The 25,318-nt window shown below is 40.3% G+C and overlaps 1 protein-coding gene across 1 annotated transcript in view; it reads right to left on the bottom strand.

Annotated features, from left to right (window-relative positions):
• Window positions 1-23,756, bottom strand: part of SPATA16 (spermatogenesis associated 16) — a 98,055-nt gene extending 74,299 nt beyond the window's left edge. The window contains 3 exon segments of the mRNA XM_050902674.1: window positions 5,628-6,266; window positions 23,407-23,486; window positions 23,489-23,756. Of these exon segments, the coding sequence (XP_050758631.1) occupies window positions 5,628-6,266; window positions 23,407-23,486; window positions 23,489-23,756 (987 nt within the window).
• Window positions 23,757-25,318: the final 1,562 nt, after the last annotated feature.

Genomic DNA, 25,318 nt, shown 5'->3' with positions numbered 1-25,318 from the left:
GAATAGGGATTTTGCTCTTGTACACACACGAGTGAGGAAATATATTGTTTTATGGTCAACACGTAGTATTCCTTTGAGGAAAAAAGTACTTTATAAGCCAGAAATGTAACAGCAGTTCAGGCAAGAAGAACGGGGGCACGAATCCTTATAGACAAATAGCCATGCAGTTCCTCAGCTTTATTTCATGGTGATGGGCATTCTGGAAATGTCTAGAAGATTAATAGATTCAGATTCAGTGATCAAAAAATGGGACCATGTCCAAATGGATCATTATAACAGATTCCCACTCTATCCCACAAGCCAGATTTGAGCCATCTGTAAGCTTCATATTCCTGGTCTAAAATCTTCTGCAGCCATAAAAGACAATAAGTATCAGCAGAAAAAAAAAAAAATCAATTTCTTGGCTTTGCAGCCTAAAAATATAGTGATGGGACTATAGGGAGAGAAAAACTGCTGATTATCAGGGCCTTTTTTTTTTTTCTTTTTTTAAAAAGCAAGTTAAATGAGTAGGCTGTATTTAGAAAGCTACTTTGTTATTAGAGGTTAAAAGAATATTTCTAGAGAGTAAAGTCAGCATCTCAGACTCAGGCTTTGGGGGATCAGTGACTGTCATCTTTGATGTTCTCTGTCCAAGACCTAGTGTACTCCCAGGAAGTTTCTAGAGGACCTGTGCTGATGATAAGGATAGATAATTTATGAGTCTGATTTTTAGCTCCAGAAAGTTGGTGCTAAAAATAAATATTTAGCCTTTCACATGCTCTCCCTTGAGGACTGCCATGGTGGTTAAACTGTCTCTAGTCCTTGCACAGCTTTTCTTGGTGAGAAGGGATAGGGAAAACTCTATAAAGTCCCACTTTCTACTCCTTTCATACCAGTGGATGAAGAGGAATTCCAGTCTCCGTGCTCCATAGAGCAAGGTATTACACATTGTTATACATCGATGGCTTCTTGGACCTCAAGACCCACCTGCAAAAAGAGACAATGTTGGAGAAGGAAGGGTGGGCAGAAACGTGCCTGTGCCCCAGTCTTTCTGCAGCAGCTAGCACTGATCCAACGGTCACAACAGGGAGCGCATCCAAAGATCCTGATCCTACGGTGCTCCGAGCACTGCCCTTGCAGCAATGCCTCTAAGAAAGCCGCCCGTGCTTTTCTAATCTGCTCTACCAGTGAACAGACTACTTAAGATGAACCTCTTTTCACGTAGGTATTTATATAGGAAATGCTCATTTTTTGCTTCTCATGTTATGAAATTGATGGGAGGCTTGGTTGAACCATGCTGCCTAACTCTATATTGGTATGTAATTATGTCCACAAGGCACTGGTGCCACAGCCCCTTTCAAAATATTAGCTTTTTGCAGATATTGTTGCCTGGAAGAAGGAGTCTGGTCTTGACAAAGCCTTCTCTGCAAGCAGTGAATCACAAAGCAATGAGCCACATGAAAGGTTAATCTAAAAACTGAAGGTGCGCAAAAAAGATGGCACTAATGTTTATCTCCCTGCCATAGGAACGGTGCCCATAATAACCATCTGTGGAAAATGGAGATATTCCAGCTTGTGGAAGGCACCACAACAACACTCTGGTGAATTAATCACACGCTGTTTGAGGCCTTCACCTCACACATGGGATGCATTTCATGTCTCTGAGATATTCTATGCTGAAAGCTGTGTGCTGAGATACTGTGGACTTCTTTCTGTGCACAGCAGTCATGAACCTTTCTCATTTATGTTTTAATCACAGGAGAGGATTATTTTCAGAACAACAGGGTCTGAAATTTAAATATGTGCAGGTTTGAAACAGGCTGATGTTTCTGAAGTCTTTTATGCTCTATGATATTAGGAGATTAGTTTGAGACAAGATCTTTCGTTCCTCATAAAAGTTTAATGTTATTTTGTAGCTAAGCTGTTAATAATTGGCTAGCGATTTTATAGATATACGTATATGGTTTCCACTGAGGTTTTAAGCTAAAGAGTGATTTCTCGTACTCTTCATATCCCAGTCCAGATGTTCAAGTCTTATTTCCCTACGTTCCAGCAGATGGATGCCAAAAATTTAGGGAAATTTACAGTGTTTCTCAATGTAGTATATAGAATAGACTGTATTATTGAGCTGGGAGGTAGAAGAGCGAAGACTATTGCCCCAATTTCTTCACCTATTTTCCTCACTAGCAACAGAAAGTACTTAATTCTTAAGCTCTAATGGTGAGAGTTCTCCAAGGGAGCATTATTTTTTCCTCTCCCAGGCCAACTATAATGCAGCTGACTAACGCTAAGTCCCTCCTGATTAATTTAATGGTAGCTAAATAGTGCAGAAATAGTGAGAAGCCACCAATTCTTCTCCTGATAACACTGCCTTCCTGATGTCTGTGGTAATCAGCAGCATGCTGTCCAACCTATAAAAGTCTCTAAATTAAACAAGCATTTCAGTTTTCCTTTCTGACTAATAGTTTTCCTGTTTTTTTCCCCCAAATCCAATAATTTCAGTGCTAGACTTTCAGAACTGCCTGTTAGTTGAATATCTGAAAAACAACATGATCTAAAGAATGATAATATGACATGAATATATAGATGGATCTAGAAAAGACATTTTGGCTTAAAGAAGAGCTAAGAAATGCATGATATTTGCAATATGTGAGGTAGCACTAACTTTAGTGATACGATTCAAATTTAATGCTATGCACATGCTTTTCTGGATCAGGGTGCCTAACTCAAAGTATTGTAATGTCAGACTGAAGCCTTAAGTTCCTTGGATCTGAAAAATGTCTGTAAACATTTTGCACCAGAAACCATAACTTTGAATTTCCTGACCTTTTAGCTTATTACATAGCATGTGTCTCTTCACCCACATGAAATGCAGAGGAATTTTTGTTTATTTCTTCAAAAAGTGATGGGCAAAACAACCACAGTTCCAATCTCAGCAGCTTAAGTTTTCTGGTTTTCTCTGCACCATCTCCGATTTGTCTATATATGAACAAATAGACAAATTGGAGGTGATGCAAAGAAAAGCAACAAAAATGATACAGAGGTTTAGAAAACATGACCTGGGAGGAAATACTAAGAGGACTGAATTTATTTCATTTAGAGAAGACTGAAGAGAGATATGCTAAGAGGTTGCAAGTACAGAGAGAATAGTGGTTAATTGCTCTTCACGTCAAATAAGGATACCAAAAAAAAAAGTTATGGGCTATTTTGCAGCATGAAAGATGTGGAAAAACTTTCTGTCAGCTTGCTGATATAGATGAGAAGTCCCTCTTACTGGAGATTTTTAGAAACAGAGTACAGAAGTATCTTTCAGGGATATTCTGGTTTTCGCTTCTGAGGAGAGCTGGATTAAGGGACTGCTGAGAAGCCCCAGCCCTACAATTCTGTGATTTCCCAATCACCTTGTCCACAATCCCAGGAAGGAATTATTTAATCTCTACTTATTCTTTCACCAGGATGTCTATTAGCTAGCCTTTCCATTTCCTCTTAGGAGCAGAAAAGTACTCCTTTCCTCTCAAGTGACAAGTGTTTTTGTCCCCATCAAAGCTCATTTCTGAATGTAGGGGGAAAAAGAAAGCCTAAAAGGGATGATGCTTTCTAATTTTACTTACTCACTGCTATAATATTTATTGTTTAAAAATAAAATGTGTTCAGTATTGTAGAAAAAAATAGGAAGAGGATATTTGCTTGTCACCTGCGAACCTCTGTTTTACAAATACTTTTGAATGAAGTTTGGCAGTACAGCACTGAAACAAGTATAGTTGGACCCTTTTTCAGGATGTCAAGTGCATAGCTGAAGTGATTGGGGTCAGAGTGGAGACAAAACATTAGAGAGAGTCCAGAGAGTCCAGCTTGCAAGTCCGCTATTCTAATCACCAACCATATTCCTGTAAAGTAGAAAGTCTTTTTTTTTTTTTTTTTTTTTTTTTTTTTGAGAAGCAGACACTGGCCTTTAAAATCCTTACAGCTACTCAGAGTGGTTTTTTGCATCATGGAAAAAGTCAAGCCCTCATCTGCACAGTAAATGTTAGCAGCTGGGTTAATTGTGAGGATATAGGGCATCTTTCAAGGTTTGTAAGACAGCTATGCTCTTGGAGATACTGTTTTCAAAGTGCTCTAATGCTACCTCTTTGAAAGCAGCCTTTGGCTGTAGAGTGCTACTATTTAACAGATTTACCATTACTAAAAATTGCGAGGCTGATGCCATTATTAAATTTCATTCTGCACACAAGCAAACAGTTTATCATAGTCTGTTCCCAGCAATTGTAATCCAATTTTTGTTATCTTACATTGTTTAAAAAAGAAAAAGATACTGTACATCAATCTGATAAAAATGTTTAAATAACTGGTGCTTTTTTGTGATTATGTTGGTTTTATAGCAGCGTTATGGAAACACGACAGGGTAACTAAAATCTGATTACGTCTAAGTCCTTGCCCATTATGTGATTATTATGAACCATGACTTCTACTGGCACATTATGAATTACATGGTCATAATACAAGGGATTTCCAATATAATTAACTGAGATTAGCAGCACTAGAGAAATCTGGGAATAATGATACAACTTTGAACAATCAGTTTTACTGTAAATGCTGCTAGCTCTGGCTTCCAGGAAACAGGAGGCTGGTGGATGTAACCGTGACCTACCTGCTGGGGTTTCCTACGCCTCTTTTCTCTTCCCTCCCCCCCGTGAATTAATTGCAACCTTGCCAGAGTGTTAGGAACTCCCTCTTTTACTCTTTTCTTCTCATATGATACTGATAAAACTCAAGGCTGGCGAAGATTTTCAAAAACGTCAAAGGTCTTTAGATACCTCCTTTGGGGGGGCTCAGCCTGAAACTGGAAAGGGCTCTGCTTTTGAAAACGTAGAAGTAACTACTTATTGAAGAACAGATCTGTTTAAGATAGCTCAAGTCTGAGCACTTAAAGGCAGAAAGTCATGAAAATCACAGATTAGTTTCAAAGATCATAGCCAAGGTCATATTATTTCAGTATCTCAGGCAGGCAAGAAGTCTTTCTTTCCACAAAAAAACAGCTTTTGGACTCTTAGCTGCTGAAGAGAAAGCCATCTGTGTCCAGAGGGGGTTGCTCACTGCTGGACCTGTCCTTTCTCATGCAGAAAGAAAAGGATTTCTATACAGATCCAGTGGCCATCTTCTGGCTTTAGGAAAAAAAAGGGGAACAGTGCATGATGGAAATGCTGTAGGGAAAAATAGAGATTAAAACAGACCTTTTGTTTAACCAAAGGGTTAAACATTTCAGCCAGCATGGACGGCTGGGGTAGAGTGGGAACTCCCCTGATTACTGAGATATCATTTGTCCCCGATAGAGCCGAGATTAAAAAGAGGAGCATTTTTTTTCACTCTATGGGACTTAAATTTCCTCCATACATACAGTTGAAGACTTAGAGAAAAATACAAAATCACCTGAGATTTTTTGGTTCAGTCCAGTGCCCCCCTCCTTCTATGATTTATTTATAACTCTTAATTTTCAGATTTCATGTGAAATTGCATCTCAGGATTTTTATCAAACCATACGCATCCCAGGTTTGTGCTCCTTGCTCACTTTGATATTATTACACCCGGTCAGTACAATGACAGCCTTTCATTTACTTTGCGGTGGTGATTGTACTACTTTAACCCCATACCTCCAGTGCTGTTGAGAACTGCTCCGCTGCTGCTGCATAGTTCGTCTGCCTGTAGCAAGTGCTGGCTTCCCGGAGGGTCATCTGAAGCTGTTTGTCAACGTGGGGTAAAGCGCTGCCATGAGGTGCACTCAGAGCATCTGCTTTTTCAGAATCACAACACGCTGATTGTGTGCTTGTAGACACCACCGGCTCAGCAAACTCGAAGGAAATGTCCTCCTCATCAGTGTAGACCAACTCCATTTCTATGTCCATTAGGCTTTTCAGAGGAATGTGAGACAGAGGTGTTGGGATTAACCCATTGCCAGTCTCTAACGTTGTTTCTTCTTTTTTCACAGCTAGTTTTTCATTGTTTTCTGATTTCCGTTTACGGCTTGCTCTGTCTACGTCATTGCTTTGTTTTTCCTTCTTTTTCTCTGCCATTTTTAGTCTCTCCATTATATTTTCTGCTGCTCCATCCCCAAGGTGGTTTTTGACCCCTTGCAGTGCTTGTGAAATATCATTCAATTTGTTTGCTGCTACATTTGACTCCTTACTACTACGCATTTGCTGAGAGGTTTCATTCTTGCCATCCATGCTTATGAGTTTTTTCTGGAAGTTAATGTTGCTTTCTGATGCCATAACTTGAGCAAAGAAAGAGTCCTAGGAGAAAATGTAGAAAAGTTAAGAATAGTCAAACGTTGCGAAGCGAAAAAAAGCATGCAAATGCTTTCTCCACTAGGCATATTGTAGGCACCATTATGAGAGAAAACTCTTCAATAGTTAGTACATAGAATATCAGACTTGTTGTAATTACTTTCTCTTCCCTGTGTAAAAGTTTAAGGCCCCTTCAATATTTTTGATAGCTCTTGATAGCAGACGTTTGTGTACGTAAAGTAAAGCCAGTGTACCAGTTTGTTATATCTGCAACAAGAAGGGAAAATCTGGCTTTTAATCAAAAGGAAAACAACCAAACCCTTGTGACTGATTGACTCGCGTTGTATGTTGTTACGGGGTGCAAAAAATCACTGTGGCCTGAGTTTTGAGAGCTGGTAAGCACAGTGACTGAAATCAGAGAGGGATGTTCAAGAATCAGGCAGAGTGGATATATTCCAGAGGGGCACGAGCTCCAAGTGGGGTCCCAGCTTCAGCTGCGTTTGAGCCAAATTCAGATCTGGATTTGGGTTTCAAAGCCATTTCTTATTGAACTGTCTGCAAAGGACACTGAAGCGTTGCTGCTAAGAAGCAACCCTCCCCTAGTAGTTAACAGCCTAATTCTCACTTCAGGGAACGAGTAGTGGATCCAAACTGGTACAACAAGGTGCAGAATCAAGTTCATAAGCCTCTTCTCAACACCAGTTCCTGTACAATAGGAAAGGTGACCTGATCTGCATTGTAAACTCATAATTGTGCTCAGATTCAAAGGAAATGTTGATTTTCATCTGCCTCTGCTGACTTCAGAGTGAAAAGGTGGAAGGCACAGGTAATTCTCTTCTCAATTTTTCCATCAATTATGAAAAGTTTAATTATAAATAGCTTTTATAATGGCTGTCTTCCAGAATGGTTTGTTAAGCATAAGCACTCAGCCTTTAACCTTGTGTTATTGTTCAACAGCCCTCCATATGTTTAGCACCAGTTCAGTGTACTTAACTAGAGGTACAGATTGTACAAAGGAAAGATACATAATAAATGCATTTCTGTTCCGCGAGAAACAGATTTTGAACAATAAGCAACTTGTTGAATTTTAATGAGGGCCCTAAAGTATGCACTACTGCACTGGTAAAAGCTGCCGGAATATGTCCTGGATGTCATGGTACGGTGAACCTTTATTGTTTAGGGCAATGGGCATTAGGCAAAGGGCAGAAATTTATAGAAAGGGGTAAAGGGAAGAGGCGAAGGCATTTTAAGCCATAGGAGAAGCTGATTCTGAATTTTAGTGTAAACAGGGTTTCAGATCTTTGTCATGTTTTTCCCCCCTCCCCTGGCTATGCCAGATGGCAGCCAGGACCGTCACCAGCCCTGAAGCAGGGAACTTGTTGGTTTTGACAGTTGTTCACAATCTCCAGGCTGAAAACTTTACTGTAGCAGAACTGCCTGTGGAGAAACTTATTCCTCCTTCCACGACTGCAAGAGAAGGCGCGAGAGGTGAGGGGATAATTGTGTGATTTAAGGTAATTTCAGCAGACTTTTTTCGGCAATGTGCTGAGCAATCACAACTCCTACTGAGTTCAATGGGGATGGAAAACCACTGGCCCTTCCCAGATAGTGCTCCGCACTTGTCAGAATAGAGCTCAAAGGAATCATATTTATAGCAAGCTATTTTGAATGGCAGCAGTAAAGCAGCTGGAAAAGGCTAATGTACTTGCATCTGGCAGCAATTTTACCTGTTTGTAAGACATTAAATCCCTTTTTAAAACAAACCATAGCATAGCCTAAAGATTGGAAGCTGCGTTTTTCAGTGCTGGCTTCAGCACTAGGTAATTTAGGAAATTATGATTTATCTTCACTGTGCAGCAGAGCAGAGATACTCCAGCCAGCCCCAGCAGCAGCTGAGGGGATGAGCCTGATGGTCTTGGTGCCATGTCGTGCCAACATAACTGTCACATATGGGACCTGTGATGGCCCTCCATGTGGCCCCGCAGTATATGGCCCTCCATGTGGCCCCGCAGTATATGGCTATACCGTGTTCTGGAGGGGGAACACAGGACTTTCACAGCCTCTTGGGTGGGCTGTTCACTGAAGGTCCTATAGAACTCTAGAAAATGAGATTTAAGTGTCTACATCAGATACAAGTTTGCAGGAATTTTCCTCTGAGCAGCCATATAGTACTGAGGAGCCCTCAAGGAGAATTAGTGGACTCTTCTCCTCACCAGAAAGCTAACAAAGGCAAAGCCCTATATCTGATGGGGGGTTGATATCAGTGTGAATGGGAAATTGGCTGGACCAAACTGTTTGCCGTGACTGTCTTAAGAATTTTAAAATAATTTACCATGGAATAAAAAAAAGGCAGAGCACAAACTGTGCAATACAGACCAATAATTCTTTAATCACTTACAGACATTTCTCTGGTGGACCGGCACCTGAAATGAACTTTGCTGTATCAAGTGGATTTATACTGCTTCTATTGTATTTTTAGGTATTCAAGCTGATTAACATGACTTTGGGTTGTGCAATGGAAGCACGTTATAACTCAGGCAGGCTCACTTTAATCACTGCCTCAATAAAAAAACACTTCCAGGGAAAAGCTTTTAGAAAATCATTATCTTTGTCAGTTAAGTATTTTCCTGAGACTTTGGTTAAAATGTCTGTTTTTTATTTTGGAAGCGTTTACTGTAAAATGCTTCTAATGAATCACTATGCAGGGGAATATAGATAGACAATTTAGCACTATAGTCAGAAGGAAACTACTCTAAATTCGTGAGCTCTCAGGAATGATCTTCCTGATCAGTCATAAGCAAGTTCAGCTTTCTGCATATTTGAGGGTTAATCTTTGCTGAGGGATGTCTGTCCATGGCCCTGCCAGCTACTACAGCTAAGTATTTTGTTGGGTCTATCAGTAAGGAAACCACATCTCTTGAAATGGAGAGGCTTACATGAAAAAAAAAAAAAAAGCAAAAGGAACATAAGATCATTTATCTTTTAAAGTCTTCTGGTTTTGTCTGTTGATTTCCTAATATATCTAGAAAAACCTTCTTGGAGAGAGTGGCCTGCCTCCTAGATAACATAAACTTCCTTATGTGCATAATCTTATGAACCCTATTACTTATGATTTTTGTTCTGTATCTAGTTTGATTCTGCTTTCAACACCTTCTCCTATTATCTCACATCAGATTAGAGAAGAACCTGCTGATAAATCACACTGGCACTTCAGCTGGCACCTAGTTGTTAAATTCTTTGCCAGTTCTTTGATGAGCCCTTTTTTCTTCAGAATTTAAACTTTGATTTCAACCAAAAAAGCTTTTGCCCTTGCAGTTGTGAAGTAAAATCTTTCTAAACTCCAAAGGCTGCAGTACTATCTTCCTGAATCTACATAGACCAAGGCAGAACCACTGGGCTACATTCAGCATTGATTTGAGTGGAGGGGCAGGAGAGAGGAATTTCTTCTAGTAGTTCTCAGAGAGGATTAAGCTGCCTTGAAACCGGACCGTTACATTGCCGTTACCAGCTCTTTGGGGCATGAATTCTGTGGGGCTGTGCTTCAGAAAAAGGTCCGTTTCCCAATTTCGGTAAAATCTTTCAGTAGACAGCACAAGTCGCTGTTTCTGAGGATCACAGTTGTCTTTTATGGCAGAGGCTATGGAGGAAGAAGCAAATTCAAGGAGAGATTCCCCAGTGTTGGCCTGCTGGATCATACCTTTGCATGGTTCAGAGGTCTAGGGGGACAGTACGGCAGCTAGGAAGCAGAAAGGGGACCCGATGATTACGTTTCTTACTCTGAAGCAGGTTCCTTACACTGACCATTTGACAGCAGTCCAAGTGGACCCATGCTCTGACATTGAACGCGCCCCATAAACGCCTTGCTAAAACTCAGAAACAAATTAGGCATCAGATCTGGAGACAGCAATAATTCTCCCTCCCCCCACCCCGATCAGAACTGGCAGAGAATTCTGTTGTCACTGTTTTGTTTTGTTTTCACTTCCTCTGCAGCATAAGGTACAAGCTGCCTCATTCAGGATGGTCTGGCTGTACCTCATCTGCTGTCCCAGAAGCTCTAGTCATTAGTGGTCCATCTGTATTTTGTGCTCTCTGCTGTCAATGTTCAATGCTGCATGGTTTCTAGAGGATAACATCACAACATTTTTCGGCCAGAACATGACTGTATCTGCAACACACATGCATTTTGTGCAAAGATACCCCATCTGTCTTTCAGTGAGCTCACTTGCGTACCAGCAGCCATATAGTTGTGTTAGCCTGATACCCCACCATGGCTAATTCACGCTGCTAGAAGATACATATAATGACAACTGCCATATTGGTATACTACCTAGAAAGTGATGGGACTTTTCCAGAAAGTTATAGGAACCGAACTCTTTCATCTATAATAGTCTTTTTCTCCCAGAAGGCCATTTGAAATCACAGGGCAGTCATCTGCTACAGTTCATTTCAGTGCAAATGCTGGAACAGGCAAAACTGCATCCAAAACTATGGAGCAAGTGTAAGAAAATTATACCACTGGTACTTGTGCAAGTGTTATCCCACTCCTTCAATGTCCTCTAGTACAGACAGAGAAATATAGTACTATAACAAAACACATCCAAAGCCCCACAACAGATAGGTCATTAGCTGCCCTCCTCTATAATAATATCACTTATATTGAATTCCAGATATCCTGATCCATCTCTAAGGTGAGGATGCTCCAGTTTTCTCACTTAAAAGTGAAGCAAGATTTATCTGTATTAGATTTACAGACAGACTTTCTGAATGAGCATGTGCACCGACAACAGCTATGCTGAGATCTGAACCGGAGATTTTTCCAGTCCATCTTTCAGCGGGATGACTTTTTAAGCACTTCCTTTACTGCTGAATACCACAAAGGCTCAGACAATCTATTGATGACGAAGGTCAGCACCTTCTTAGCAGCCCATAAAGTGAGTCTCTCACAATCAGGTTTCAGACTTTTTAAGATTCTAGCCATTTCTTTAGGCAATGAAGCAACCTAGTTCTTTTATCTTGCTATTTTTATTGTTTGAAAGCCTGAGTCACATCTGATCTTTTTTATTTTTAGTTTTCTTTTGGGGGAAAAAAAACCCCTTAATGTATCTTTTTTTTTGTTCAGTACTCTTATTTCTTTGTGATAGACATAAGTAATGGCTCATTCAGTGCAAAATCAGAACTCCTTACATTTTTCTTGCTGTGATAAGGGCACACTTGCCATTATTACAGCTGCATTGTCCATGTTGCTGCAGTAAAGGTTTTGTCAGCACTTCCACTCTAAACACTATTTTCACTCACTGTATTTAACCTGTTTATAAAAAAAAATAATAATAAATTGGGCTCTGGGCTGAAATTTGGCAAGGGTGATCATAGTTTTTTCATAGTAGATTGCAGGGATTTAACCGTATTATCCTAATTGCTCTTTGAGGCTGTAACTCACATATTAATTGTTTATGTGGTGCTGAGTACAACAAAGCACTAATCTCATTAGGCTATAGACATAAAAGAAATATTAAACTGTATTAATAATTACTGTTCACAGCTATCAGATCGCTAGTTCAGTAGGCACTCTTATGCAAAGACGGTAAGCTTAGCCTTACTGTTGTTCAAAGTAACGCAACTCCAATTCTTTCTATTACTCACAATAGCTTATGGAAGTTAACTAAAGTTGAAGGTAAATATGACAGAAACAGAACGTAAGAAAGAAATCCTGGTTAAAATACTTAACGTGTCTTTAAGGATAATGTACAAAAAGAAAGAGGAAATACAATTAAAATAATCAAGAGATGTTTTCACAAGATATGTTAATAACGTGGTTGTCATTCCCTTCTTGAACAGTGCTTAAATGCAGGAAAGAAAGGATGGCATGAAGATCACTGTCATGTGTCCAAGAATCCAGGAGTCTTCTATGAAATAGTTGGGCATTGTTTGGGCAAAAAAGGAAAATAGATAAACCCCTATTCCTGCCAACTCTGGATAGTCTTGAATAGTAATGGCATCTGCTTCCTCTCCCTCCTGAATCTTTTCCCTTCTTCGCTCTAGGTTTTGTCTGTCTTATCGTTCCTGCTTGCCTTTCTTGAAGTAAGGATATAGACAGCCATGGTCCTGTAGAGCTAGCTGGAGTGATTTAAGAGGCTGCTTCTCCCAGCTGGTCAATACTACCCTTCTCTTCTACTGTTGCAGCTCCTAGTGCATTTCCGTACAAATTAAAACAGCTCAGGGCAAACAGATTCACAGAATTACCTGATAATATCCGAGTAATCCATTTCATTAGGCACTGGAGCAGGCTGGAAATATATACCATGAGCTAGGAGTACCCAATATGTCAGCCATGGGAGAGGGGAGAAGGAGAGGGGGATAGGCAGAACTGAGAAATTTCTGCTCTTTCTGTCTTCTCCAGCAAAAGCCCATCATATGTATTTATCTGATTTGTTGGCTTAGCCAAGACTGCATGCTTTGGTACATGGCTGCCAATCTATAACCAGCATTAAGGCAATTTTTGTAAGCTTTAAGACAGCACCTTAAAAGGTTATAGTACTCACTGAAATGGGTGAGCCAATCTCACAAGACAGCTAAAATAAAGCTCTTAAAATTTTCCATTTCTTTGGGGCTTCTTCCCCTCCATGTATTCTTTAAAGTATTATTTTAAAACTTTATATTATTGAGTATCACAGCAAAAACTAACTGCCAACAATTTAACACAAAATTAGGCACCTCAATTAACTATTTATTGCTGTAGAGAAGCACAAGGACCTTATTAACAAGTTGTTTGAATAAAATTAGAGCTGTAAAAGGACAGTAGGCTAACAACTACAATTATAATTCAAAATCAAGAAGGAACCAGAATCTCCCCAGCAGCATATCTTAGGACAGTGAGGCAAAGCAAACAGAGAAAAGAAGCGTCAGTGATCACAACCTGGAAGAAGGAAACGGAAGATTCAGTACATAGGGAGGGCTCAGGATATGTGGTTGGTAGCCAGTGTGACTGAGGAAAAATTAAGAGAGAGGACTTGAGGATGTTTTCTGCATATGTTTTTTAGGCACTGTGTAACTGTCTTCCTTACACTCCCTCCTAGTGAAATACTTCCTCTAGAAGTGCGGGAGAAAAATACCGAGACACAAAAGAGACAGCAGGAAAAGCATTTCAGCTCTGCGTAATGATGTCATCCTATTAGCACAAAGCCCTGCATTGTCAATTAGGAAAAAAGGTCAGCGCTGTGTCTGACGGGGGTGTGAAGCCTGGCCAGCCTTCCTCGATTGGATTCAGCAGCTCAGCACTGCGGGAGCAGAGCGGTTCATTTTCATAGCTAAAGGGCCACTGAGAGGAAAGAGGGAGAGAAAACAGAAATTTTAAAATGGTAAAGGTTTCTACAGCAGGCTCCTGAAAAGTGGAGCTGTGAGAACAAATAATTCCTCTGTGTGAGGAACAAGGATGTATGTGTGTGCCTAAGGTATAAACAGACCAGTGAGCTTAGGGTAATCCCTAAATGAAAAGGAATGCAAAGATTGGTCCTACAACTGAGACGTTGTGCTGAAAAAGCTTGAGGGTTTTATTTTTTTTTGGTACTGCAATATTTCCTAATTCTGTTGGGAAGACAAGAAAGCAATTTTTGAAGAGATTACAAAGCAAACGTCCAAGTGTCCTACTTGCTCTCATTCTGAAGGAGATGAAGAACTATTGATTTTCTGAAAAGATTGCTTTGAAATGGTGGGAGCTGAGTACTTGTAAGGAACGAGTGCAGAGGGGCAAAGTTGGGTTTAGAAGAGCTGCTGCAGACTCTGCTGTGGGCTTGATTAGATCTGCCAACATGCTATTAAGAGGTCTGCATCTCAGAACTGCTCTGGGCAGCCCTGCCTCCAGGATGAGGCAGGAATTCAATGACAGCTCACAGTACAGAAAGCACTCTCTTCACAAAATAATCACATTCCTATGGGACAAGGCCCTAGGAAAGCCCAAACCTAAAGGAGATGCTAGCAGACCTCTAACAACTTCCATTACCTATTGTGCAGTACACAAAACATATCAGCCGTCAGATCCACAGCAAAGACGTACCTGACACCTTGCATGGCACTTAGATCAAACACACAGCAAGAGAGATGTGGCCGAGGATACAGATCCTTTTCTTGCTCTAGCTATACCAAGCAGGTTACCTTGAGCGAACCCAACCCTAGTTGCTGGTCACCACCCCAGGATGGGTGTCCCCTTACAGTGCCCTCAGTTCTGCTCATTAACTCATGTTAATCGAAAAGAGATGCGTTCGATGAGAGCTACCATTTTAGCTGTTGGTGTTTCTGTTCACCAACTGCAAAACTCCACCGCTACTTCTTGTGGTGTTTTATATGGTAAAAAGTTAGCTGCAACATCCAAGCTCCTAACTAGGACCACTCGACTTGAATAAAGAACTGTGGTAGTGATCCTTCCTTTCGGTTACCCTAACTATGTAACTAGAATGAAGCTGGGGTGTACAGAAACTTGGCAAATCAGTGCTAGAGCTTTGTAAGTCACTAATTTTATTGGACACTTAGTAAAAAATCCACTATCTTTCTTCATGTGCCTAATTGTTTGCTCTAGTAATAACACAAAAAACCTCCCCAAATCAAAGTCAACCAAAAGAAGCAACAGGGAGAAAAGGAAGGCATGAGAATGGGAAGAAGAAAAAAAGGAAGTCAGCAAGTAGGCATCTGAGAAACTAAGAAAAGGTTTAAAAAGGCCCTCCTATCAAGATGCAAAGTGAATTTTAGTGGCTGAGGGGCTATCTTCCTTCTGAATGTCCTTCCATATTGCTCCACTTCCCTGTAGGGGGAATCTCCCTAGATAGATATCATTAACTGGAATTCCTTTTTCTCGTCTTTTATTGTTGTGGCTTTTATTTCTTTGGTGCTGTTGTTCTTTATGACTGTTGTATCTGATTTCCAATGTAAGAGCAATAAATGGAAGAAAAAGTGTAAAAACAGTAGAGTACAATGCAGGGTGAGGGAACAAGGGAGCAGACAGCGGGTGCTGGCATGTCCCTCCCGCTCCTCTCATAATAAGGATGCTCTTGCAGCAGGGGTCCATGGAGACCACAGCCTAAATGAGAGATGGGAAATCTTAAAGACCTAGTCCAGATCTTCCACTGGTATAAATTAACACTGATCTGTCCCAAAGATTTTAGCAAGTCTGGAAAGATGGAAGCTGATGAACCTTTTGACTACAAATGGGTTCCTATGATCAGAAATTCATCTTTGCAAAGAAGACTATGCAAAAAATATACCTCTATTCCTCAGCAAACAAACCTAATTTCTCTTTTGCCAAGTTAGCTACTGAATTTCTGTGACCCCAGCAGTACAATCTATCTCGAAGCTTCTGCTCAAGTGACCCTTAAAGGCAGTATTGAAATTCTTCTGCTTGGGTTATGGAGGCTAATAAAGAGTCTGGTAACTGGTGGGCACTGAAGCATTCATGCATATGAAATCATACACACATCTATAACCTGAGATTTTTCTGATGCCATGAAAAGAAATGCAGAACCACTGGTGCTTAATTCTCTCAAACTTTCAGAGCTGTTTCTAGACTCGGGTATCCCTGCAGTAAGTGATGGTTAAACAGGATTTTTATAAAAAACCCAAACCAAACAAGGTGGAGAGGTTTGTCTGAAACCAACAAGGCTTTTTATTTACCTTCAGCAAGCTGTCTTACTGTTCACTGAAGCTAAGGGCTAACCTGAAACCTAGAGCTGGCTTTATTGAGTGGATTATATATACAGCAGTGAAAACTGTAGGGTGCACAGGAGCTAAAAGAGGGAGAAACTTTTCTGGTGGCAATAAAACCTGTTGAAATCGCCAAAACATCATCATCAGGGACTAATCTGGCTTGGAGTCTGCTTGATTAAAAATAAGAGACAATAATTTTCTTATGGTTCCATAATTCAATTGAATAACTTTGTTATCTAATACTACTCTGTCATACCAAATGATCTGTATGTTGAAAGCCCTGTTCAGGCATAAACTGATTAATTTTCATGGCAGGACCAGTCCTGTGAAGTGCTGTGCTTCTACAATGTAAGAAAAATCGAGGAAGCACAGTAACTCACAGGGTGAGGCTGAATTTCCCATTAGATATGTAATTAAATATTATGAGTCCCACCGGGACGCAGAGATGTTAAGCAGAGATATTAGATGAGTTAGCCATAGCTGTGCATCGGTCCCTCTTTGGCTCCTGATTCAGAGCACAATGGTGGCAGCTATCACTGACCCATCCTCTAGACTCCTCTTCTTCATACCACCACTACAGTTGCCTTATATTAATGGTATACGTCCAATATTAATGGTATACCTCCAAGGGATTTCATCTTCGATACAGTGTTTCTGCAGTAATGTGAGACAGAATGAGGCAAAATTCAGGGGTCAGAATATAGAATAAAGCATTTGGATAGTTTATCTATCCGCCTCCTTACTTCACTAGCTGCTTTTGCAAATACTCAAGTTATACTTATTCCATTTCTCACAGTGTGGAATAATGAACTTTAAATATTCCTAGGCAAAAAAAGCCTTGGAGGAAGGAAAAAGAGAAAGGTGGAAAGATAAAAAACTTATGTGACTCCAGGTGAAGCACATGTCAGTAATTTGGAGATTATATTAATTAAAAAGATATTTTAATACTTTCCAAAGTCATCATTACAAACCTAGAAAATTTAGAATTATGGTTTCTGGAGGTTTTTTAACCTGTGTGTTACAACTATGCATTTCACCTTAATTGCTTTGTAATTTGACATGCGACGGTTTAATAGTGGCAGCTGAAGCAAATCCACTAACAACTGAGAGCTAAAGCATGCACAGATGAGAGCTCCTGACAGGCAGAGCTTCAATTCAGCAACTTTGTACAGGCAATAGAGCTGTAACATAAAAGTTAGCAGGAAAGAAAAGGTTGTGAAAAAGGACTGGCTGAAATAGCTCAGATTAACATTCAAGGCAGTTCTTCTACTTTGACAGCTTTTAGTTTCTTAGTATGGCTTCTGTTTTTAATTTCTTCTTTTAGCTTGGCGTCTTCATTTTCCAGTGAAGAAATTGCCTTTTGTGCACTTATTTTAATCTCTGTGAATGTTTATTACCTCTGCTGCATTATTTTTGTCAATATGAATTTTAACCTTGAAGTGCTACAAGAACAGTAGGGAAATTTTTCTTCCTTCCCTTGATGAATAGAAAGGTACATGGCACAAGTTCTATAGGTACAAATTTCCCATTCAGGATGTGCGAGCGAGCCTGGTCTTTGACACACTTATATGCAACGACACAAATCTGTAAGAGCAGCGACAACCGAGGGAAATCCAGTGACGGTTGTGAGCCACTGAAGAAACAACAAAAAAATCTGATCCAGCAGTTGATTCTAACATGGTTTTGTTCATTTTATTACATGTGTGGTTGGTTCTTGCCTTTATTTCCTATAAACTATACCGGGACTGGAGCCAATGCTGTCACAGACTAATGCTGATTCTGTAGCCCATGCTTTTGTAACCTTTAAGTTACACTACTCTAATGTTTTATTTTATGACCTTCCTGAGAAAATTCTGCAAAGCTCCAATGGATGCAAGATATTGCAACCTGAATATTAACTTGTAATAAGGTGACCGAATATGTTACATCAGTTGAAAGAGAACTATATCAGTTCCTTTTATCCAGTTGATTTTGCCAGGAGAATCTTGAAGTGTTTGGTATGGCTACGCCTGGGATGCAAACATCATGTTACAAACTTTGCCATTAGTAGAGATCTTCCAAGGTGTTCTCTTAGGTCTGAAATTTAGATTTAAAGAGGAGCAGGGGTTTACAATTGCTTTTGTGTCCTGAGTACAGGTCACTTTTGGCCAGTAACTGAATCTATTGAATTAACAGGCTATTGTACATTCAGATTTGGGAGGTGAATGATGATGCTTTGCTTCTTTGTATCATCTGTTATTGTAAATCTCCCTGGGAACTATTCTTCTGAACGTCTTACAAGTGGCTATGAAACACTGAGTGATGTGGCTTATTCACGTTGGTTTACACAAGTTATGTGTAAAGCTTTATTTCAAAATTATTTAAAATTGTTTTTACCTAATATCAACCTGTCCATGAAAGAACCAACAAGAACCAAGGTGTCAGTTATCCTCCCCAGACTTGAAGGTTAGGAAATGGGGTGAGGATGGTGGCAAATCCCTTCGGGATTACCAAAACCTGGATTTACCCGATTGGCCTAGCACCCTGCTGCTGCAATTCATTCCTGTCACCCTCTGTATGTCACAAAAAAGGAAGCATAAGGGTGGGTGCTGGACTTGCACCTTCCTCCAAACCTGCCTGCAAGCCACATAGCGGACAAACATTTTGAGGCGGCAGCCCACGAGTTCGTCAGCTCCTGCCCAGGGGCATAAATGTCTTTTTAAATACCAGCAGCACGAAGATGCTTTTGTACACCTGTATACCTAACTGGGAAGTATCTTTCCTCCTTTTTGATGCTGTGTTTTCTTCTTGACTGTTACTGTCTTAATGCTGACCAACCCTGAACTGTTCATTTTGAAAAAACCCCAGCATTTCCTGCTGTCAGAGTGACTCTGGTTTGCAGAAGACAGTAAATTCCAGGTTTTTCATTTGTAAGGCTAAGCAAAGCCATTAAAGCTTTAACCCTCAGTTATTCCCAGCAAGGCATCATTTCAGAGGATGCTGGAATTAAGCTAATAAATAAGTAAAGGAAAAAAAAAAACCCACAACCGAAAGCTAAAGGCAGGGACTTCGAGCAGGGCCTGCTTTGCATCCTGGCTTCTGTGAATTCTTGCTGCAGCTGCTCTTGCAGCTGCATTATTTTCAACATCAATCTGAGCAATGCTATGTAATAGCCTCGTTACAGAGGGACTAAAAAGCTAACAGAATCCTAAAATCTTCAGACTTTTTATGAAATTTACATTCTGAAATACCATATTTAAGCTATTTTTCAATGTTTGAATTTAAATGGGCACAATTAGAGTTGATTTTTGTTTTGTTTTTCAACTGGTAGTTATTACATTGAGCAAGTATTCCTCGTGGTCACGGTCCTGCAAACACACACATGCAACATCTTAATTTTATAGTAGTCTCGCAGAGCCGCGTAACATTAGACATGCAAACAAGCAGTTACAGAGCTAGGGCTTATATTTATGATGAAGAAATGTGGAACGCAGCAAAACATTTTACATTGAATTTTCTGCATATTCTTTCAAAACAGCAATGATGTGTGGAGTTCCTCATTGTTGGCCTTACTTACCATTTCAATCAGTTGGTAAAAGCCCTAATGACTTTGTTAGAGCAAAGATAAACCAATGCAAAACACTTTAAAGGACTCACTTTTACATATGTCTGGAGATTGCCCATAAAAGTTTGTCAGTGGTCACATTTGAATATTATTACCACAGTATCTCATCTATATTTCCTAAATAGTTTTGCAAGCTTAAGTATGGATATCCTGGCAATACCACCAATTTGCACAGATATAACTAATGACCCTTTAAGGAGTAGGCACCATAAATGGAACGTATCTAATAAAATACTTCATTTATTGATTCTAATGTAATGCATTACAGTATTATAATTCCTGAAAACAGTGCAAGTGCAAAATGAGCGGTATGGCCACCCTGAAATACAAGAGACCTCATCTTATTTAGCAGGCTGCTTACAACTCAGCTTCTAGAAGGTATGCAATTAGATGACAATGTTGTTTTAAAATAATTTCTCTAGCCCTCATGACTGCAGGAAAAAGCTTGGAAATATAACTCAAGTATCATGTAAAGGCTCAGGAAATAAAAGAAAAGAAGTCAAAGAATGCATTTGTTTTAAAAAAAAATACCATTTTTATCTAGTTAGATGTTCCTGGTTTCCTGCCTGAGGATGTTTAATGTTTAAGGTTAGCAATATTGAATGACAGAGGGACGTTTTTATTGGCTAGGTACTGTAATAAGAGCAACTTTTTTTTTTTTTTTTTCATTCTAATTATACCTCATGCATCTCTCTGGTAAGTGTGGGCAGATCATGTCATTTCTGTGCCTCATGGAGCTAATAAGACTTCACTTCTTTTCAGTGCCGCATGGATCAACTTACTAATATTTGTGAAACACAAAGGAATTAGAATGATGAACGTCCTATAAATAAATAAATGTATCTCCATTCATTAGGCAGGAAAGCTCTGTTTTGTTTCAAGAAGTGATTACTGAAAACGCTTTACCATGTATTTTATCAGCAAACAAGATGACATTAAGTGGCAATATGTTAAAATTAGTTGCCTTCCATTCTTTTAACTTTACTGGAAAAAAGTTACATTTTCTTTTCAGATTGTATTTCCCCAAGTATAAAACAGATGCATTTGGATAAATGGATTTGGAACATATTATTAAATTAAATGAAGAAAAGGAAACATAATGAAATAAAATCCAAGTATCTGAAAAAAAAAAAAATTCTTTTCACAGGCCTGGAGTGGAAATCTAATGTTCCTTCTCTAGTTTATCCTGGTATGAGGATGACAGGTATTCTGTCATCTTCCAAAGTACCATCTGAGATGCCACTTCTGATCTGAACAAGAATGGGTGTCCATTCATGAAGAACCACTTTCAAAATCCAGTTAAATGTATTAAATCTATTTCTACATTGAGCACATTGTTTGTGCTTAGTACATTTATTACTATTATTACAATAAAATTAAATTGTGCCATCTGAGATCAGGTTCCTATTATACTTCTACATATTCATTGTAAAAGATGTTTTTAAATAGACCACGTAGAGGAAAGAAGTATCCTTTGTGGTAAAATGGGGAGACAGAAATGAGGCACAGAGAAATGAATCCCGCTCAGAGACATACAGGAGACCCATGGCAGATCAGCTTCTCACTTTCAGGGTTCCTGCAGTTGCCTTCCCGAAGTCCCATTTAAAAATGGTACTGAGCCAGCTCAGCACAATTGTACTCGCCTGGGGGGCTCCTGAGGAACATCCCCGTTGGGGAAGTGCTTGGGAAGTGAAGCACTGGCTCAGTCCAAGCCCTTGAACTTGCTGAAACGCAGGAGTATGAGCACACTAGGGGAGTGCATGGCTGTCCCTGATGCAGTCGGTCCTAGATGCTTTACAGCATGCCCCAGATTAGTAATTCCAGCTCAGCTCTTCCTCACCTCCTTGTCAATACTTTCAGCCCAATATTCTGAAAATGGAAGAAACTGAACCTGCTGGAAGGTGTCTTACTTGTATATAATACCAGAAGGGAAATCTATATCCCCACAACCCTTCTTCTACCACTTGCATCTCAGATCATTGAGTGTAAGCAGAGGTTTCTTCCCACTTTGGACCACTGGAGGAGGTATATTGATGCTCATCAGGACCTGAGCTCCACTGACGTACGTGATAAAAAAAAAGTTCTAAAATAGGTTTAGAAAAGGGTTTTAAGTAAGGTCCTTATTCATTTGTCAAGAGACTAAATTGCTGAACACACTTAAATCAGAGCAACTTGTTAACCTCACTTTCTAAAGAAATTCTGCAAACGCATTTAAAAAATGCGGTAAAATATGAAGTCTCTGCTACTTCTAACCCAGACAAATAAACCTTGTAACTGCAGGCCACAAAACAGAGCTGATGGAGGAAGACACACTGGAATTATGTTCACAACTTGGGATACTGCAAGGGTTCAACAAGCATTTCAGAATAGAGTAGAAAATGGCATAAACCTCAGAGACAACAGTCCCGTCCCAGTGCCAAGCTGTCCTCTTAGGTGCTGAGGACTAAAGAATCCCATGACCAGAAGGAGACAAGTCAATAACAAACACAAAGCAAGATCAGCACAATTAATCAAGTAACTAAGATACAAAATCTCAAAACAGAACAAATGTGCCATATTGCTAAAAAATGTTGTTTTGCAGATAAATGAATAAATTTACTTTCAAGGCAGTTGTGTTTTTTTTTTTTCCCCCTTCAGTAGCTTCAGCCCTATTGCTTCCTCTGCATATTTGCTTCCCCAGGTGCAACTTAGATATGGCATCTAAATTTCCCTACTTTAGCTCTGCAGTTGAAGTGAAACCTAGACGAATGACTCATTGTATCCTATCCACGCTTACTGATCTGCTGGCTCAAATGTGCAGAGCAGAGGAAAACAATTATGGGGAAAAGGGCAGCAGGGCTGAAGCAACCAAAGGGGGAAAGAAATAAAATGGAAGTGCCTAGGGATTCAGTAAGAGGGGAGAAGCATTGAAGACCTGAGGAGGGAATAGAGAAATAAGGGAAGATGATAGGAGTGTGAAACAGGTAGTTGGAAGATGAGTAGAGCTAATGAAACCGAGTTTCCTGGGCCTTTGTAGCTGGGCTCTCTGCTGTCTAACAGCGTGCAAGCTCTGATCGAAGCTTTCTCTGCGGTTGGAGTATTCACAGTGTCTCTCCCTCATGTGAATTTTCCTAGTGTCTATTTAGGGGGTTGTTGATGATGCAGTAATTTGGAGATAGGATCCAGGGAGATCCAAATAAACAATAATTAAGCCTTTTTCCTCAGGAAAAAAAAAAAAAAAGATGTAGTCAGAATGAAATGGGACTGGAAGGAAGATGCAAAATGGAAACAAAATTGAAATGAAATACAAGAAGGCCCTTCTCCACCTAAATCTTCAGGGCTGATTTTTTTTAAACTTAAATGACTAATGGCAGAGGAAAAAAACTCTGGATGGAGAGAGACAGGAGAGTGGTTGAGACGAGTGCCTAAAAAGAACCATATTGCCAGACAAGATCCCCGAGTGGAGATGGCTGAGATGTAAAGAGGTTGATTTTAGGTGACAGAAAGAAACAAGGGATTTGGGGTAGGTGGGAGAGGAGATTATTGGAAGAAATCCATTGTGGTCTGTAGAAAGTGCTGAGGCTGGACTGTAAATTTCGGTGAGGTGAAGAAAATGAAAAGCTGCTCCCTCGTTAGTCCCCACCCCGTTAAGCATGAAGGTAACAGAGGAGGAGATGTGGGTTTCCTCTGTGATGGCTGGGAGCCCTCCATTCCCTCACAGGACTATCCCCGCTGCAAACACCAAAGCTACAGCCAGCTCAGGAAAAGCAAGCTATTAATACTTTGTTATTAGTACCTTGTTCCACATGCGATAAGCCAGGCCCCACCTAGACTCCTGTGCATGGCGTAGAGACAGGCAGTTTTCTCACTTACCGGCCAGGTCTCTGTCTGCTGTCGGCAGCTGCGCTGCCCGGCGGAATGTGTTGGGGTTTGAAAGACAACATTCCAGGTGTCCTTGGAGACGCCACCATCTGGTGTCCCACACCTCCCCGTGTCCTAACTGCCTGCTGTCCCTGGCATCCCTGCGTCTTCACCGCCCCGTGTCCCCCCACATCCCTGGTGTTTCCCATGTCTTTACCACCCGATGTCCCCAGCATTTCTGTGTCCCCCCCACGCCTCCATCCCCACCATCTGGTGTCCCCTACATTGCCGGCACTCCCCCTGTTGCCACCACCCGGTGTCCCCCATGTCTCCAGCATCTCCACATGCCCACCATCCCTCATCCCTGGCCACCACACTGCCTGCCACCACCCCTCCACCTGCATGGTAGGCCTCCAGGCTTGGCCATGACTCGGTTGCTAAAAACAAAGGTGGCAAATCTGTGCTGTAAATGAGTCCTCCCAGGCTCAGTGGCAAGTCCAGCCCACCCAGCTTGCATTGTTTATGATGGGTGATGGCTCTATACGGGGTAAGAAATTTGAAGTTTATGATAAACTTGGTTGAGGTTACTACTCTAAACTTCCTAGTTGGCAATCAAGATCTGATCAATTTTTTAAAACATTTTAACAACGTGCATCTTAGTGTAACAGAAACGTGAAACAAAAAGAGAAACAAGAATTACAAAAGGTGAAGTAATCAGCAGGCTTATTATATACACTGTCAGGTTGCTCATGTCCCCTGATTTAAGTTAAAAAAAGAAAAAAAAAACCTACTAGTGCAGATGGATTGCCCATAAGATGTATTCAAAGTTGCTAGTCCAAACAGCATAATTTTTAAGGCTAAGCATTCCCTATACGGCAATGTTTGAACCGAATGCTTTTTATGGATGCGATTAGTTCGTATAGTTGTGTGATTATGCACATGGGATCTGATTCACAGGATTGCTTCTTTCTTCCTTGACAAAGGATAGATGTAAGAAGAAGCCTAAAAAGGTTTGTGCTGGTTAAAAATATTCATGAAAAGTAAAACTTCGGGTTTAGAAAAGCCACATAAGGAGAAAAAATGGAGTTTCTAGATCTTTTGAAATTTCTACTGTGCAAAGAGTTGTAGTGTTTAAGGCTCATAAAATAGATTAAGAGTTCAGTGACATACAAGAGTGGGTTTTTTTCTGTGCTCTCTGTTTGGCTATATATCAGTAGGTCTTCTAGGTAGAAGAAAAGTCTTGCTGACTGCATCAAAGATTCCTTACTAGGAACAGACCTTAAAAAATAAAAAGTAGGCCTACTTGAAAAATGTTCGTCAGGTATTTTTTAGTGGAGATTTTGTTTCTTCCCTAAAAATATGTACCCCTGCAAAAAATCTTTTTTTAGCTGAAAAATAAACAAGAAAAGAAAGTAGTTGTGTTGTTTGATTAAAATTTGACTTGTCTGGAAACAGGCTGCAGTGGTCTCTGTAAGACATAGGCCAAGCAGAGAGTGCAAACTAAATACAAGGGCACGAACCGTTGAGACCACACCTTTCACAAGACATTGAAAGAAAATTCTCAAAAAAATCATGAAAATTTGGACATTTTCATGTCCAAAATGGCTTGTCTTAAATAATTCCATGGAAAATTGCCTGTAGCCAAAAGCAGGTAGGAGGGGCCTTTGGAAAGTGGCCAGGACAAACAGCGAGGCATTGACTTCCAGCATGGACAGCCTTTGGACGGGAGCAGTCATGGCCCTTGGTGAGATGACTCAGTCACATTGCTGCTGCATCCCTCTGAGAGCAGTAGAGAAAATAAACATTGGCATCACATACTCTTGCAGATCTTTTCTGGTCAAAAGCTGGGCTGCTACATTATTTATTGGAAGCATGTGTTCTGTAGTTCTAGGATGACTACATGGCTCTTCCACCTTTGAAGAGA

Source organism: Gymnogyps californianus, chromosome 10, assembly GCF_018139145.2.
Source record: "Gymnogyps californianus isolate 813 chromosome 10, ASM1813914v2, whole genome shotgun sequence".
NCBI classification, from domain to species: Eukaryota; Metazoa; Chordata; class Aves; order Accipitriformes; family Cathartidae; genus Gymnogyps; species Gymnogyps californianus.
Note: the sequence above shows the minus strand (reverse complement) of the source record. Positions and strands in the feature narration are given on the sequence as shown.